Source organism: Schistocerca piceifrons, chromosome 2, assembly GCF_021461385.2.
Source record: "Schistocerca piceifrons isolate TAMUIC-IGC-003096 chromosome 2, iqSchPice1.1, whole genome shotgun sequence".
Classification (NCBI taxonomy): domain Eukaryota; kingdom Metazoa; phylum Arthropoda; class Insecta; order Orthoptera; family Acrididae; genus Schistocerca; species Schistocerca piceifrons.
Genome location: NC_060139.1, coordinates 35,078,161 through 35,095,997, shown reverse-complemented (window position 1 = coordinate 35,095,997; position 17,837 = coordinate 35,078,161). Strand labels below are relative to the sequence as shown.

Genomic DNA, 17,837 nt, shown 5'->3' with positions numbered 1-17,837 from the left:
GTAAAAGGAGTACTTTAAGGCAATATTTTGAAAAGTACATAAATAAGACACGTTATTGGAGTGATCCAATTTCTCACAAGGAAGTGATCAGAATTTTGAAGGGAAGGTTGCCCATAAATATACGTGAAAAGTTAATAAATGTTCCTGACCACGATGTAGAACAATTCTTGTCGGTGATTGACTCTATAGATATGATTATGGAAGACGCAAGACAAGTGAGTAGCAATCAAATGTCGACTCACACTCATAGTAATACGAATAATTATAATAATAATTTAATGTATGATAATAATAATACCGAAAACCAGGTCAAACCCGCATCACAGGAGCGTGGACAATCTTCATCCTATGGTTGCAATAAAAACAATGATTATAATAAATATAGAAGAGATACTTACTGTGCTAGAGGTAAACCTCGATATGGTGACGCGAATGTGCATAGTAGTGATATTAATAAGAGTAACAGGTACCCAAGTGATGAACCCAATTGCATTCGACCTTGGGAAGATAATTCGAAGCATAATGTTCATCGGCAGGATGGAACAAATGCCTCGAGTCCTCATCCAGCACAAGGAGTTATACCAATGGGCGAAGGAGCCTCCAATGTGCGACGGGGTGAATACCATAACTCGGATCATACTGTACGGATTGTGGAAGTTCATGAACCCCCACCGATGACTCAACGAGATAGATTAAACTAATACCAGTCACCAAATGCCTTCCTAGGATGACTGGAAAGGAGAAGGAAGGCAGGCATCAATTTGAAGTGAGAGTATTAAGGTACAATAATGATCAGGATATAAGGAATGAGTTAATTGAAGAAAAACCTGAAGTTTCTAATAAATGCGGACAAATTTTACAGGCAATAATTCCAACAAGTATAAATAATGTTGATGTTGAAATATTAATTGATACTGGAGCAACTATTAGTGTCATGACGTTGGACTGTTTAAAACAGATAAGCCGAGGGGTAAAAATGCCCACTTTTCCTATCACAGGATGTACCGTGTCTGGCGCAAAAATGCAAAAAATTTGTGAAACAGGTACGTGTTGACGTTACAATACAGGAGGCTCAAATAGAAAGTACATTCCTGGTTGTTCCTAAAATGACAGTACCATGTATCTGGGGTTTGGATTTTTTATGTGAGACCGGTGCAATCATTAATTTAGAGAAAGGTGAATGTATATTTAATTCCAATGGTAATGTTTTGACAACCACCCTGAGAAAGGGCCGAGTAATTCCAAATCAATTGTGTATGAATCTAATGGTAAAATATGTCAGTATTGATGATGAAAATGTGTATGATATATGCCTTATTGAATGTTCTGAAGAAATGATGGATAAAATGTCATTGCAGGAAAGGTGTTAGAATCAGAATATTTATCTGTTATCCAAAGGGATGAACTGTAGTACTTGTTGGAAGCATATCAGTCAATTTTTAGTAAATGTCCCGGTATAATAAAAGACTTTGAATACCATATAAAGACGTATGCACATAAACCCTTTTGTCGTACTTCCTATTCTATCCCATGGACAAAGAAAGAAGTAGTCAGAAAGGAAATCAATAAAATGTTAGAATGGGGTATTATTGAGCCCTCAGATTCTGAATATTGTAACCCTCTTGTGGCGGTAATTAAACCCAATGGTGACCTCAGATTGGTGTTGGATGCCAGAGAGATCAATAAGATCATTATACCTGTACAAACACGACCGGAGAACCTAGAAGAGTTAGTACAAAAGTTTTATGGTGCCCGCTTCTTAACTTCTTTGGATATGCGTAGTTCATATTGACAAACTAGAATATCGAAAGAATCTAGAAAATATACTGCATTCGTTTTTCTGGGCCGAAGTTACCAGTTTGCTGTCATGCCATTTGGGTTGAAAATAAGCGGTGGTGTTTTCATATCGGCATTAGATACCGTACTGGGCAGAGACCTTTTGAATGAAGTTACTTTATATGTGGATGATTTGCTAATTGCTTCTGAAACTTGGGAGGAACATTTAGACTTATTAAGAAGAGTTTTTGCGAAATTTTTGGAATACGGAGTTATTGTAAATTTGAGCAAATCCAAGTTTGCTCATAACCAATTGAAATTTCTTGGACATATAATCACTCCTGAAGGGATAAAACCAAATCCTAAAAAGATGGATGCGATTAACAGATGTGCTTATCCAAAGAATAGAACGGAATTAAAGTCATTTATCGGCTTAGTTTCATTTTTTCGACGATTTTTACCCAATCAGTTAGGAAGCCAAGACTGTTTGTTACGGCTGTTAAGAAAAAATGTCATGTGGGAGTGGAATTCCGAATGCACGCAAGCTTTTGATAACATCCGCAATGCTTTGACTAATGCTCCACTGTTACATCAACCGAGACTTGATCAAGATTTTTATATTGCTGCGGATGCTTCTGAAACAGGATTGGGTGCCACTCTTTTCCAGATGGACAATCCAGAAGATATCAGTACCATCAAGATAATTGGGTTTGCCAGCAGAACACTCTCTAGCTGTGAACGTGCATATTGTACTACTGAATTGGAGGTACTGGCCGTGGTCTGGTCACTTAAAAAGTTTCGCTATTTTGTATATGGAAAGAAGATCATTGTATTGTGCGACCACAAAGCTTTATCTTTTATTTTAACAGGAAGGATGTTCCATTCACGTTTAACCCGGTGGGCCTTGCTACTGCAAGAATATGATATTACGCTCAAATACATCAGAGGGAAAGACAACATCATAGCCGATGCTCTTTCAAGACTACCGAAAAGAAAGAATGATGATGAGTGTGAAGAACGGACTATTGACTTTAAAGTCATGAATTTATCAAGGCAATATTGTGAGAGGCAGATTTCACAGCTATCTCGAAGTCTTCCACAACTGCAAGAAGATGATAAGTTGTGGAAAGCCATTAGGCATGCTGTTGAAAGCAAAACGCTAAATCACTCTCAAGAACAGTATCAATTAAAATCCGGAATACTGTATCGGAGGAAGGATGAAGAAGATGTTTGGAAAGTTTGTGTTCCAAATAAATATTTAGAATCACTAGTATGGTACACTCACTTGAATTGGGGTCATTTTGGTTCCGCTAAATGTACAGCCAAAATAGCACAATACTGCTATCATCCAAATTTGGGACGTATAGCTACAAATATTATTAAGAAGTGCAAAATATGTCAGAAGGCTAAACCCATAAACTATTGTCGGAAGATAGAATTACATCCTATCATCCCACAACAACATTTAATGTTGGTGTCATGTGATGTCTGTGGGCCATGTCCCATGACACGTGGACGGTTCAAATATGTATTGGCTTTCTATGATCTCTTTTCAAAATATGTGAAATTATATCCTTTGAAAAATCTCCACGTTCGACCCATGTTACGCGAATTTATCAACAACTATATAACTGAGCTTGACAGACAACGGTGCTTATTATACAAGCAAAGTATGGAGAGACACTATGAAAGAACAAGGAATCCAGCACATTTACATCTCAAGATTTTACCCTTGTGGAAATCCGGTTGAAAGAATCTTCCGAGAGTTGAACCGATTTTTACGGACGTACATACCCAAACAACATTATAAATGGATCGATTGGATTTATGAATTTGAGAAAGTGTATAATGACTTACCACACTTATCGACAGGTTATTCACCTAACCAAATAGTATTTGGTGAAAGTATTGTGCCAGAATGGATGAAGAAATTACCTGCGATAGAACAAAAGCTTACCAAGAAAGAAGATATGGTGAAGAAGGTCTACGAAAACCTGAAGCATCAAGCACAATTGAGAAAAACCCGTTTTGATAAAAATGTGAAGAAAGTAGTCACATATGATGTAGGTGAAGAAATTTTATTGAGAAATCACCCAAAAGCATCAACCAGGAAAAGACTGAATAAAAAATGGCAATATTTATATACAGGTCCATATAAAATAATGAAAATACCTCATGAAGGGAGCTACCTCCTGGCAGATTGTGATACTGATGTAATTAAAGGCTTGTTCCCTCACATAGACCTGAAGAAGTATTATCAATAATGAGCAAAATATAGATTCAAGAAACACTGAATCATACCAAGACTACACTCAGTGGACTAAATAAAAGCACCAATGGATAAATACGAACTTATACTAACTTACAAAGAAAATTAAAGAATGTACCGACGATTTCCATGAGATACCTTCTTGGTATCAGCAACAATGATGATGCTGAAATACGATTTGTCCTCTCACCGAACAGCGAGGATGGATGATTTAAAAGTGGAATTAAGAGGAAAAGAAAAGGACCAAATCCTCTCTGGTTAAACAAGTGGCCTGATAAGGGTTTTGGCCTAGGATGCCAATCGTCGAACCCGGCTGTGATCCCTGCCTTGCACAGACGGTTGAAGAACTGAGGGCTTCATCCAAGAAAAAAAAAATGTGGTGTGAATATGAAGTGATTAGTGCGAAGTGTTTCTAAGACAACCTATAAACAAATGTGGAATTTAGTTAAGGGCATTTAGTCTAGGCCCATTAACTCAACTTAAATATTGTAGAATGTATGTACTGACTTGTTGAGTGAATCTGAAAGTGAGTGTATTCGCCGAAACAAATACCCTCTCCTGTCACAGTACACAAAAAAAAAAATAAGCCTGTTCTGTCTGGAACCCTCTTCAAGACATCACAGTCTGGGGGGCCGTGTAACATTACGAGTCAAGACAGCTGTAACGGAACTTGAATAGCATAAAGTTATCGTTAAAAACGCACGCCGCGCGATTTGTTACGATTTGGTCGGTCATAATAGTAGTAACATGCTTTTGAATACAATTAAAATATAACGGCGATACCTGTTTAGCGTTATTGGAAATAATATGTAGTAAATTAATGAGTAAGGTAGCCGATCCTATAAGAAGAGGTAAAATTGGGCATATTAAGGTGTTTTGCTTTATATCGACTAAGCCGATGATACGGCGTCTTTTTTTTTCCGTTTACTCTTAGGAAAAAAAAAAGAAAAGAAAATAAGTAACGAAGTGCTAATTGTGCGTTGTGAAAAATATAGGGCCGAATTTTAAATAGCTACAGTGTATAATCAGACTAACAAATGGACATTCAGTTACGCGAAATAGCGGACAGTGAAGTGTGGTCATTAAACTGAGTACAACTACAGTGCAGTCAATTCCGGGTTAAGTCTATTTGCATCTCACGAGGGACGCGGTATTCAGACTGTTTTTTATTTTAAATTATATCGCGGAGAGCGGGCTTCAATTTATAAAAAGGAGAAAAGCTGTATCATTATCATTGACTGTTGGTGTCAAGCAACCAAAACTGTTCATCAAAGGGTTTCGGTGAATGAGTGGTGAATGCGAAATGAAACTGTGAACGAAGTTATGTTAAATAAAGCAGAAGAGACAAGACAGTTTGGTCGTATCTGTTATTATTCCATAAACTGTAACATTTCTTCTCGTTGTACGAAGCCTTTATAGACGATCGTTATGACAATTTGCTTTGAAGGGATCTCGTTACGAGTTAAGTTTTGGGGACCTGGTCAACAGGCGATAGTTCGTAGATCTTAACTACTGCAGCTATTCTGGAATCAGGTGCTACCGTGACCGTTTTGTGTTGTCAATGGCTTAAGGTCATCATATCTCATGCTCTATGATCGACGCGCCTTTCCTCTTGGTATAACGGCGTCTCACGGTAACCACGACAACGCCGACGGCGAAGGAAGATACGGTAGAACGTGAGGCAATACTGACCCTATGACTTATCTTAGAAGCTAGATTAAGGAAAGGCAAACCTACGTTTATAGCATTCGTGGACTTAGAGAAAGCTTTCGACAATGTTGACTGGAATACTCTCTTTCAAATTCTAAAGATGGCAAGGATAAAATACAGGGAGCGAAAGGCTATTTACAATTTGTACAGAAACCAGATGACAGTTATAAGAGTCGAGGGACATGAAAGGGAAGCAGTGGTTGGGAAGGGAGTGAGACAGGGTTGTAGCCTGTCCCTGATGTTATTCAATCTGTATATTGAGCAAGCAGTAAAGGAAACAAAAGAAAAATTTGGAGTAGGTATTAAAATCCATGGAGAAGAAATAAAAACTTTGAGGTTCGCCGATGACATTGTAATTCTGTCAGAGACAGCAAAGGACTTGGAAGAGCATTTGAACGGAATGGACAGTGTCTTGAAAGGAGGCTATAAGATGAACATCAACAAAAGCAAAACAAGGATAATGGAATGTAGTCGAATCAAGTCGAGTGATGCTGAGGGAATTAGATTAGGAAATGAGACGCTTAAAGTAGTAAAGGAGTTCTGCTATTTGGGGAGCAAAATAACTGATGATGGTCGAAGTAGAGAGGATATAAAATGTAGACTGGCAATGGCAAGGAAAGCGTTTCTGAAGAAGAGAAATTTGTTAACATCGAGTATAGATTTTAGTGTCAGGAAGTCGTTTCCGAAAGTATTTGTATGGAGTGTAGCCATGTATGGAAGTGAAACATGGACGATAAATAGTTTGGACAAGAAGATAATAGAAGCTTTTCAAATGTGGTGCTACAGAAGAATGCTGGAGATTAGATGGGTAGATCATGTAACTAATGAGGAGGTATTGAATAGAATTGGGGAGAAGAGGAGTTTGTGGCACAACATGACAAGAAGAAGGGACCGGTTGGTAGGACATGTTCTGAGGCATCAAGGGATCACAAATTTAGCATTGGCGGGCAGCGTGGTGGGCAAAAATCTTAGAGGGAGACCAAGAGATGAATAGACTAAGCAGATTCAGAAGGATGTAGGTTGCAGTAAGTACTGGGAGATGAAGGAGCTTGCACAGGATAGGGTAGCATGGAGAGCTGCATCAAACCAGTCTCAGGGCTGAAAAGACAACAACAACAATAACAATGACTACCAACCAGCTGTCCACCAGAATGAATGAACACTGTAAAACTGTTGTCAAGAACAAACTTGGCCACTTGATTGCACAACATGCAGCTGAGCATAACATGCACAATTTCAATGACTGGTTCACAATCTGAGCCATCTGGATCCATCCCTCCACCACCAGCTTCTCTGAACTATGCAGATGGGAGTTATCCTTACAGCACACTCTACACTCTTGTAATTGTCCTGGAGTCAGTCTTGGGTAACCCACTGTCCCCGCATCCTCCACCAAACAGTTTCCACTTCCTCTGTCCTGTCATTCCCAATTCACATTGTATTCAGCATGTGCTGCTTGCAATCAGCCACTACAATTGTGCCAGCCCATGTACCTCCCACCCTCCCTCCTGCACTCCTAGCTGGCAAACTGGCTACTCCCTCAGCTGTTAACCACCCATCTCCAGTCCTTCTCCATGCCTCCCCCACCCTCTGCCTGCCCCACCCAATAATAACCTCACCACAACCAGTCCTCCGGCTGAAAAATGGCTTTGTACTGTTAGTCTAGCTGACACCATGTAAGGGCACAGGTGTGTGTATGCGTGTATGTGTGTGTGTCTGCTAGCTCAACAAAGGATAACTCCAAAATCTAGCTAGTTTCCTTTGTTTTGTGTATGCCTATTGACAGCTTAACACTCCTGCTTTTCGGTCAGTGGTTTCTTTTAATCATAAGTTATGGAGATAAAATATGGTTCACTGGTGACAGGTTATAACACACAATTGCATGATATGACATCAAATCTAAAGCTCAGTAAACTTAGATTTTCAGTAGGGCATAGTGATTGATACTGCATAATTTTCTGCAATGGGGCTTGCTGTCATCTTCAGGTGAGTACTAAGGAGTTGTCCTCAATAGGCATCTGAAGACAGCAGCAGGTTTTGTTGGTGAGAACTCAAATAGTGTCAATGATTATACCCAGCTAAATACACAAAGAAACCGAAACTACATATTCACTGAGCAAAACCTCACATAGCAAAAACTTAAACAATCTGAAAACCAGAAAAACTTGTAAAGTTTGGAACATCATTGCCATGATGCTGGCAATATACAGTATTTTTTTCATAGTTATTCTATTAGTTAGCCTACTGTAAATTTTTTGAGGCATTTTTCAATTATTATTATTGTCTGAAAATATTTAAATAAATCTCTAATATCTGTTGATAGTAACAACTTTGGGTGCTCTCATGATTACTAAAATCTTTTCCACAAAGCAAACAATGACTGTTGCTATACACCCACAGCATATTTCTGCCTTAGCTATATTGACTTTTGTGTCTTGTGAATATAAATTATTACACAAACTTAAAAACTGAACATAAATTAGTGCTGCAACTTTTGGTAATTGCCTGAAGGTGTATTTAAGGACTGTCTCCAATAGGTGAAACAACATTACAAGGAAACTGAGAACAGTCTGAAAAAAGTTGTGGGATTGTTGAATAGGTTTCCTTGTAAAATCAATACCTTTTATTTCCATCTTTCCATAAAAAATTCATTATGTCATTAGTTTTAATTAGTTTCAGACACCACTGAGAGAAAATCAGCTGTGTTTTTACATTAAAATCAAACAGATTCATTCTTCTCTAGAGATTGTCTTAAGCATTGTGCATAGTTTCCAATTTCCTAATGATTTTCAATGTTACAGCATTTTGTGTTTTTTAGCACCTTCAGAAATTGTAATTTAAATCTCCCATGGAGTGACTTGTATATATGTAGTGTCTTAACCTGCCACAGTGTTGCACAGTAGTGATGCAACCTTAAAGTTGGAACATGGCTTTTCTCTACCTAATTTCTTGACTTGTTAAGAGTTTGCAGTGATTGTTATTTCCATTCAGAATATATGTATGTACTTATTACTTCTTACCACATCCTGTCATTCACTTTCATTTGAATTTCTGAATTGCAGTAAACAGAAGATCAGATATGTTGTTAAAATGTATGTGTGTCTATGAGCCGTGATCCAGTTGCCTCTATTTTGGCAACTAGAATTTATAAGCTCCTCTTCTGTCATATATTTTGTTAATAGTTCTTGTTATTGTGTTTGACAGCAACAATAAAAATTTTATGCCTTTTAGAAATTCATAAATTGCAAGTGTTACTTATACTTAAATATAAATTGTTTGTATACTCCAGTTCTTTCATTAAACAGTGGTCAAAACAATTAAGAAGTATCTACAGATTTTCACATAATCATACACAGGCAGATATGATTTAAGGGCATTGCACTACACTGTAATTATTGCCCGTGTGACCTAAGGTATGTGAGGGTAGTTTTTAGCACCACTGGAATAGTTCAGAAACATCTGAAATAAATACTGATACTAATATGACATATTGTTGTCATAAAAACATGGTTTCAATGAAATTATTACGTAGTTCTTATGGGGCATTATGCTACTACTAAAGAAGCTGTCTTCTGCTCAGGTACAGTCTGGAGTGAATGATCTGGCTTATATGTAAAGTACACTATGTGATCAAAAGTATCCGGACACCACCAAAAACATACGTTTTTCATATTGGGTGCATTGTGCTGCCACCTACTGCCAGGTACTCCATATCAGTGACCTCAGTAGTCTTTAGACATTGTGAGAGAGCAGAATGGGGCATTCTGCAGAACTCACAGACTTCAAATGTGGTCAGGGGATTGCGTGTCACTTGTGGCATACATCTGTAAGTGAGACTTCCATGCTCCTAAACATCCCTACGTCCACTGTTTCTGATGTGATAGTGAAGTGGAAATGTGAAGGGACACATACAGCACAAAAGCGTACAGGCCGACCTCGTCTGTTGACTGACAGAGACTGCCCACAGTTGAAGAGAGTCATAATGTGTAATAGGCAGACATCTACCCAGACCATCACACAGGAATTCCAAACTGCATCAGTATCCACTGCAAGTACTATGACAGTTAGGCAGGAGGTGAGAAAACTTGGATTTCATGGTCGAGTGGCTGCTCATAAGCCACACATAATGCCAGTAAATGCCAAATAACACCTCACTTGGTGAAAGGAGTGTAAACATTGGATGATTAAACACTGGAGAAACGTTGTGTAGAGTGACGAATCACAGTTCACAATGTGGCGACGTGATGTCAGGGTGTAAGTATGGCAAATGCCCAGTGAATGTCATCTGCCACCGTGTGTAGTGCCAACAGTAAAATTTGGAGGCGGTGGTACCATGGTGTGGTCATGTTTTTCATGGAAGGGGCTTGCACCCCTTGTTGTTTTGCATGGGACTATCACAGTTGATATTTTAAGCACCTTCTTGCTTCCCACTGTTGAAGAGCAATTTGGGGATGGTGATTGCATCTTTCAACACGATAAAGCTCCTGTTCATAATGTACTGCCTGTGACAGAGTAGTTACTCGACAGTAACATCCCTGTAATGGACTGGCCTGCACAGAGTCCTGACCTGAATCCTACAGAACACCTTTGGGATGTTTTGGAACGCCGACTTCATACCAGACCTCACCGACCGACATCGATACCTCTCATCAGTGCAGCACTCTGTGAAGAATGGGTTGCCATTCCCCAAGAAACCTCCCAGCACCTGATTGAACGTATGTCTGCAAGAGTGGAAGCTGTCATTAAGGCTAAGGGTGGCCCAACACTATATTGAATTCCAGCATTACTGTTGGAGGACGCCATGAACTTATAAGTCATTTTCAGTCGGGTGTCCGGATACTTTTGATCACATACTGTATCTCTTCTTTGTGCAGTTCAGACATGAGAACATTCAGTCCTGAGGACTATGATTGCAGTGTTCTGAATTTTTAGCTTACAATGAGTGAATGCTAAGGGGATGAACGTTGCTGTGCCAAAAAGGTACAAGCAGCACCAGCATACAACAGAAAAAGAATCTGGAGCTTTCTGTCCCTATACCTTTGAGCTCTGAAAGGACAATTTTAGGCAATATGTCCAGTAATGCTGAATCTTGCCCACACCATCAGTTGGTTCTACATCTACATCTACATTTATACTCCGCAAGCCACCCAACGGTGTGTGGCGGAGGGCACTTTACGTGCCACTGTCATTACCTCCCTTTCCTGTTCCAGTCGCGTATGGTTCGCGGGAAGAACGACTGTCTGAAAGCCTCCGTGCGCGCTCTAATCTCTCTAATTTTACATTCGTGATCTCCTCGGGAGGTATAAGTAGGGGGAAGCAATATATTCGATACCTCATCCAGAAACGCACCCTCTCGAAACCTGGCGAGCAAGCTACACCGCGATGCAGAGCGCCTCTCTTGCAGAGTCTGCCACTTGAGTTTGTTAAACATCTCCGTAACACTATCACGATTACCAAATAACCCTGTGACGAAACGCGCCGCTCTTCTTTGGATCTTCTCTATCTCCTCCGTCAACCCGATCTGGTACGGATCCCACACTGATGAGCAATACTCAAGTATAGGTCGAACGAGTGTTTTGTAAGCCACCTCCTTTGTTGATGGACTACATTTTCTAAGGACTCTCCCAATGAATCTCAACCTGGTACCCGCCTTACCAACAATTAATTTTATACGATCGTTCCACTTCAAATCGTTCCGCACGCATACTCCCAGATATTTTACAGAAGTAACTGCTACCAGTGTTTGTTCTGCTATCAAATAGTCATACAATAAAGGATCCTTCTTTCTATGTATTCGCAATACATTACATTTGTCTACGTTAAGGGTCAGTTGCCACTCCCTGCACCAAGTGCCTATCCACTGCAGATCTTCCTGCATTTCGCTACAATTTTCTAATGCTGCAACTTCTCTGTATACTACAGCATCATCCGCGAAAAGCCGCATGGGACTTCCGACACTATCTACTAGGTCATTTATATATATTGTGAAAAGCAATGGTCCCATAACACTCCCCTGTGGCACGCCAGAGGTTACTTTAACGTCTGTAGACGTCTCTCCATTGATAACAACATGCTGTGTTCTGTTTGCTAAAAACTCTTCAATCCAGCCACACAGCTGGTCTGATATTCCGTAGGCTCTTACTTTGTTTATCAGGCGACAGTGCAGAACTGTATCGAACGCCTTCCGGAAGTCAAGAAAAATAGCATCTACCTGGGAGCCTGTATCTAATATTTTCTGGGTCTCATGAACAAATAAAGCGAGTTGGGTCTCACACGATCGCTGTTTCCGGAATCCATGTTGATTCCTACATAGTAGATTCTGGGTTTCCAAAAACGACATGATACTCGAGCAAAAAATATGTTCTAAAATTCTACAACAGATCGACGTCAGAGATATAGGTCTATAGTTTTGCGCATCTGCTCGACGACCCTTCTTGAAGACTGGGACTACCTGTGCTCTTTTCCGATCATTTGGAACCTTCCGTTCCTCTAGAGACTTGCGGTACATGGCTGTTAGAAGGGGGGCAAGTTCTTTCGCATACTCTGTATAGAATCGAATTGGTATCCCGTCAGGTCCAGTGGACTTTCCTCTGTTGAGTGATTCCAGTTGCTTTTCTATTCCCTGGACACTTATTTCGATGTCAGCCATTTTTTCGTTTGTGCGAGGATTTAGAGAAGGAATTGCAGTGCGGTCTTCCTCTGTGAAACAGCTTTGGAAAAAGGTGTTTAGTATTTCAGCTTTACGCGTGTCATCCTCTGTTTCAATGCCATCATCATCCCGGAGTGTCTGGATATGCTGTTTCGAGCCACTTACTGATTTAACGTAAGACCAGAAATTCCTAGGATTTTCTGTCAAGTCGGTACATAGAATTTTACTTTCGAATTCACTGAACACTTCACGCATAGCCCTCCTTACGCTAACTTTGACATCGTTTAGCTTCTGTTTGTCTGAGAGGTTTTGGCTGCGTTTAAACTTAGAGTGAAGCTCTCTTTGCTTTCGCAGTAGTTTCCTAACTTTGTTGTTGTACCACGGTGGGTTTTTCCCGTCCATCAGTTTTACTCGGCACGTACCTGTCTAAAATGCATTTCACGATTGCCTTGAACTTTTTCCATAAACACTCAACATTGTCAGTGTCGGAACAGAAATTTTCGTTTTGATCTGTTAGGTAGTCTGAAATCTGCCTTCTATTACTCTTGCTAAACAGATAAACCTTCCTCCCTTTTTTTACATTCCTACTAACTTCCATATTCAGGGATGCTGCAACGGCCTTATGATCACTGATTCCCTGTTCTGTACATACAGAGTCGAAAAGTTCGGGTCTGTTTGTTATCAGTAGGTCCAAGATGTTATCTCCACGAGTCGGTTCTCTGTTTAATTGCTCAAGGTAATTTTCGGATAGTGCACTCAGTATAGTGTCACTCGATGCTCTGTCCCTACCACCCGTCCTAAACATCTGAGTGTCCCAGTCTATATCTGGTAAATTGAAATCTCCACCTAAGACTATAACATGCTGAGAAAATTTATGTGAAATGTATTCCAAATTTTCTCTCAGTTGTTCTGCCACTAATGCTGCTGAGTCGGGAGGTCGGTAAAAGGAGCCAAGCTCGGTTGTTGAGTGTAACCTCCACCCATAATAATTCACAGGAACTATCCACTTCTATTTCACTACAGGATAAACTACTACTAACAGCGACGAACACTCCACCACCGGTTGCATGCAATCTATCCTTTCTAAACACCGTTTGTACCTTTGTAAAAATTTCGGCAGAATTTATCTCTGGCTTCAACCAGCTTTCTGTACCTATAACGATTTCGACTTCGGCGCTTTCTATCAGCGCTTGAAGTTCCGGTACTTTACCAATGCAGCTTCGACAGTTTACAATTACAATACCGATTGCTGCTTTGTCCCCGCATGTTCTGACTTTGCCCTGCACCCGTTGAGGCTGTTGCCCTTTCTGTACTTGCCCAAGGCCATCTAACCTAAAAAACTGCCACACAACCCCTGCTACCCGTGAAGCCGCTTGTTGGGTGTAGTGGACTCCTGACCTATCCAGCGAAACCCCACCACCCTATGGCGCAAGTCGAGGAATCTGCAGCCCACACGGTCGCAGAACCGTCTCAGCCTCTGATTCAGACCCTCCACTCGGCTCTGTACCAAAGGTCCGCAGTCAGTCCTGTCGACGATGCTGCAGATGGTGAGCTCTGCTTTCATCCCGCTAGCAAGACTGGCAGTCTTCACCAAATCAGATAGCCACCGGAAGCCAGAGAGGATTTCCTCGGATCCATAGCGACACACATCATTGGTGCCGACATGAGCGACCACCTGCAGATGGGTGCACCGTGTACCTTTCATGGCATCCGGAAGGACCCTTTTCACATCTGGAATGACTCCCCCCGGTATGCACACGGAGTGCACATTGGTTCTCTTCCCCTCTCTTGCTGCCATATCCCTAAGGGGCCCCATTACGCGCCTGACGTTGGAGCTCCCAACTACCAGTAAGCCCACCCTCTGGGACCGCCTGGATCTTGCAGACTGAGGGGCAACCTCTGGAAGAAGACAAGCAGCCATGTCAGGCCGAAGATCAGTATCAGCCTGAGACAGAGCCTGAAACCGGTTCGTCAGACAAACTGGAGAGGCCTTCCGTTCAGCCCTCCGGAATGTCTTTCGCCCCCTGCCACACCTTGAGACGACCTCCCACTCTACCACAGGTGAGGGATCAGCCTCAATGCGGGCAGTATCCTGGACAACCACAGTCGTAGTCCGATCGGGGGATGCGTGGGACAAGCTGGCCGTCCCCGACAAACCCCCATCCGGAACCCCACAGTGATGCCCATTGGCAACAGCCTCAAGCTGTGTGACTGAAGCCAACACTGCCTGAAGCTGGGAGCGAAGGGATGCCAACTCAGCCTGCATCCAAACACAGCAGTCGCAGGCCCTATCCATGCTAAAAACTGTTGTGCAAAGAACGTCTGAACTAATCTACAGAGAGCGCAAACAAATTGATACAAAATTTAAATGGTTATTAAACTACAAGATTGCCTAGTAAATGCAGTAATGCTGCTACTTGCGCACTGCTGACACACTGTACGGTGGCGGAAGGAGACTACGCGATTTTACACTATTCAGGTACTAAAACGCGATGCTACAACTCTCAAATACTATAATACGCCCGAAATTTATGAATTAAACAATGCAAGTACCAGAAACACGCAAAGAAATTAAGAAAAACTATGTAACAAATGAGTGAGCTAGGAGTATACGACTTGCTGCTGCAGCTGCTTATCCAACGACGTAAGGGAGCACACTGACTGTGACCAACCGACACTGGCCGTTCAAAACAAAAACAGAAGACAAACGACTACGCGAATTTACACTATTCAGGTACTAAAACGCGATGCTACAACTCTCAAATACTATAATACGCCCGAAATTTATGAATTAAACAATGCAAGTACCAAAAACACGCAAAGAAATTAAGAAAAACTATGTAACAAATGAGTGAGCTAGGAGTATACGACTTGCTGCTGCAGCTGCTTATCCAACGGCGGCAGGGAGCACACTGACCGTGACCAACCGACACTGGCCGTTCAAAACAAAAACAGAAGACAAACGACTACGCGAATTTATGCTATTCAGGTACTAAAACGCGATGCTACAACTCTCAAATACTATAATACGCCCGAAATTTATGAATTAAACAATGCAAGTACCAAAAACACGCAAAGAAATTAAGAATTAAACTATGTAACAAATGAGTGAGCTAGGAGTATACGACTTGCTGCTGCAGCTGCTTATCCAACGATGGCAGGGACGTAGTATTAGGATATTAGGATATTTCCCCCACAGATAAGCATCCATGTTCCATGCTGTTTCCAGCCGTAAACGTGTTCACGTCAGGGCATCAGAAATATGTAAAACAAGGGAAAGGCAGCCACTCACCTACAGCTTATTGATCCATAATGCTCAAACACTAGTGTGAAAGCTGTTTTCTGTTGAAAACAGCTTTCACACTAGTGTTTGAGCATTAGCTTTTTTTCTGCAATAGTACACATATTAACACACACAACCACACAGACACCCAAAGGCACTACAGAAGTGTGTCTTTGGGTGTCTGTGTGTGTGAATGTGTGTTCTGTTGTCAGTAAAGAGGCTAATGTGTGAAAGATGGTGTGTATGCTGTTTTCTATTATGTGTTACTGTGCTCCATGCATTGATTCACTGTAAGCGAGTAGGTGTTTTCCCCTTGTTTTACGTATTGTTGCATCCAGGAATTTTTGTTATTGTTAGTCATCAAAGTGAAACCTGGCTCCATTCATGTTCCTCCATCCCTAATGTCCAGTGTCTACATACATTGTGATACCACATTATTAATGCAATATACACCATGCAAAAAGTCCACGCTTTCAGAGTTAAATGCAGGCAGTTTGCATTTTCATTCTTTGACTTGTTGCGGTTTACAATACTCACAGCCAATAGTTGCATTGTATCACCTTTTCCATTGTACTGTAATTGATGGGGAATAATTGTCTCTAGCTGTACATCCTTACAGATGCTCCTACCCTAATCTTTTTCAAACATATCTCACTGTTCACAGTTGTGAAAACTACATTTTCGACTACTCTGTCTGTATTTACCACAAAAAATTCATCAAATTCCATCTTATCAATGGCATTTCAAGCAGAAAATTCCACTAAATCATGTTTTTGAGACATCACACTGCTTCTTTAAGGGGAACAAAAAATGAACATTAACACTAAATCTTGGGGTTCAGTTAATGAGTGATTCCCATTTAAATATCATGTATCCAAGTGATTAGGTTGTTTTTTTCTGCTTCCTGTAATAGTAAAGAGACATTGCACTCTTACGTATCTCTTATACAGCGTTAGTACCAGGAAATAATTGAATACTTTCAATGATCCCGTAATTGTTTTTATTTTGGAAATGTTGGAAGGGTGTGCCTTTAAACACAGGTACAGCCATCCTGATTTAGGTTTTTTGTGGGTTTCTTAGACCACTTAAAGCAAATACTGGAACAGTTCATTTGAAAAGACACAGCTGATTTGACCTTAGTGTCATCAGAACATTAAATCCTAATACTTCTCACATCCTAATCATTTTAACCATTGTATGTATTTCATTTGTAAATTTTGTGGTTTCTAATGTGTACCCATTCATTTTTTACAGAATACAATCTTGGAAAATTTGTGGAGCCAATGGTATGGCATTACCTTCCAGCTGAAGCTTTTCAGCTTTCAACAGGTAGGATTTTAACTATATATGTACTTTTGGTATAAACTTATTGAACTAATTTTAAATGCTTGGGTCTTACATCAGAGTGATAAATCTAACAGTGGAACCTCCAGGTCGGAATATCAACAGTTATCGAAAGGATGGTTGCTACTTGCAGTAAAGACGACATGTTGATTGGCAGACAGGCATAACAAAAGAAGCTTTCGCTCAAATCCTACATCAGAAAAGAGAAACTCACATGCATTCACACAAGCAAGCACACGAGGCCAGACTGAAACTGAAACATGTTGAATGAGAGCAAGAATCCATAATGGAGCAGGGAAGAGGGAGGGATGGCAGGGTATGATTTGGGGAAGAGGAAACAGTGCTTCCTGGTGGAGATTTGTAATCTTAACCTCCCACATATCACTATTAAATTCTCATTCTTTGCACTAATTTTGAAAGCTTCGAGAAGTGTAAGATATACAAAAGAATAACTTTTTACTGATCTTCATTTTCTCATTTTTGTTATCAATGGCTCAAAGTCTTGTCTATGGGTACATTCTTGCAGCTGAAATTTCAGTTTTGTAGGTTCTTGATGACTAAATAACTGATGAAGATTTGCCTATATTATTCTTGAATTTTATTCGTTGTCACATCTGTCAATATCATACCATTTTTACATTTTCCACATTAAAAAAAAAAGAAAAAAATAATAACATTTTTGGTGACAAACTTAGAAAACGTCTACTCCGATCAGAAGCATGCCCATCACTACTTACATTCTGCGGTACTCACATTATTCCAAAGAGCTTACAAACTTTCTTTACCAAAGAAGAATCTTCGCTAAA

General features: G+C 40.4%; 1 protein-coding gene across 3 annotated transcripts in view; it reads left to right on the top strand.

Annotated features, from left to right (window-relative positions):
• The window catches only part of LOC124777045 (hexosaminidase D-like), a 226,962-nt gene that overhangs the window by 111,978 nt on the left and 97,147 nt on the right, over positions 1-17,837 (top strand). For all 3 annotated transcript variants that reach the window (XM_047252310.1, XM_047252309.1, XM_047252311.1), the window contains one exon: positions 16,942-17,016. In XM_047252310.1, coding sequence (XP_047108266.1) covers positions 16,942-17,016 — 75 coding nt within the window. The remainder of the gene's footprint in view (positions 1-16,941; positions 17,017-17,837) is intronic.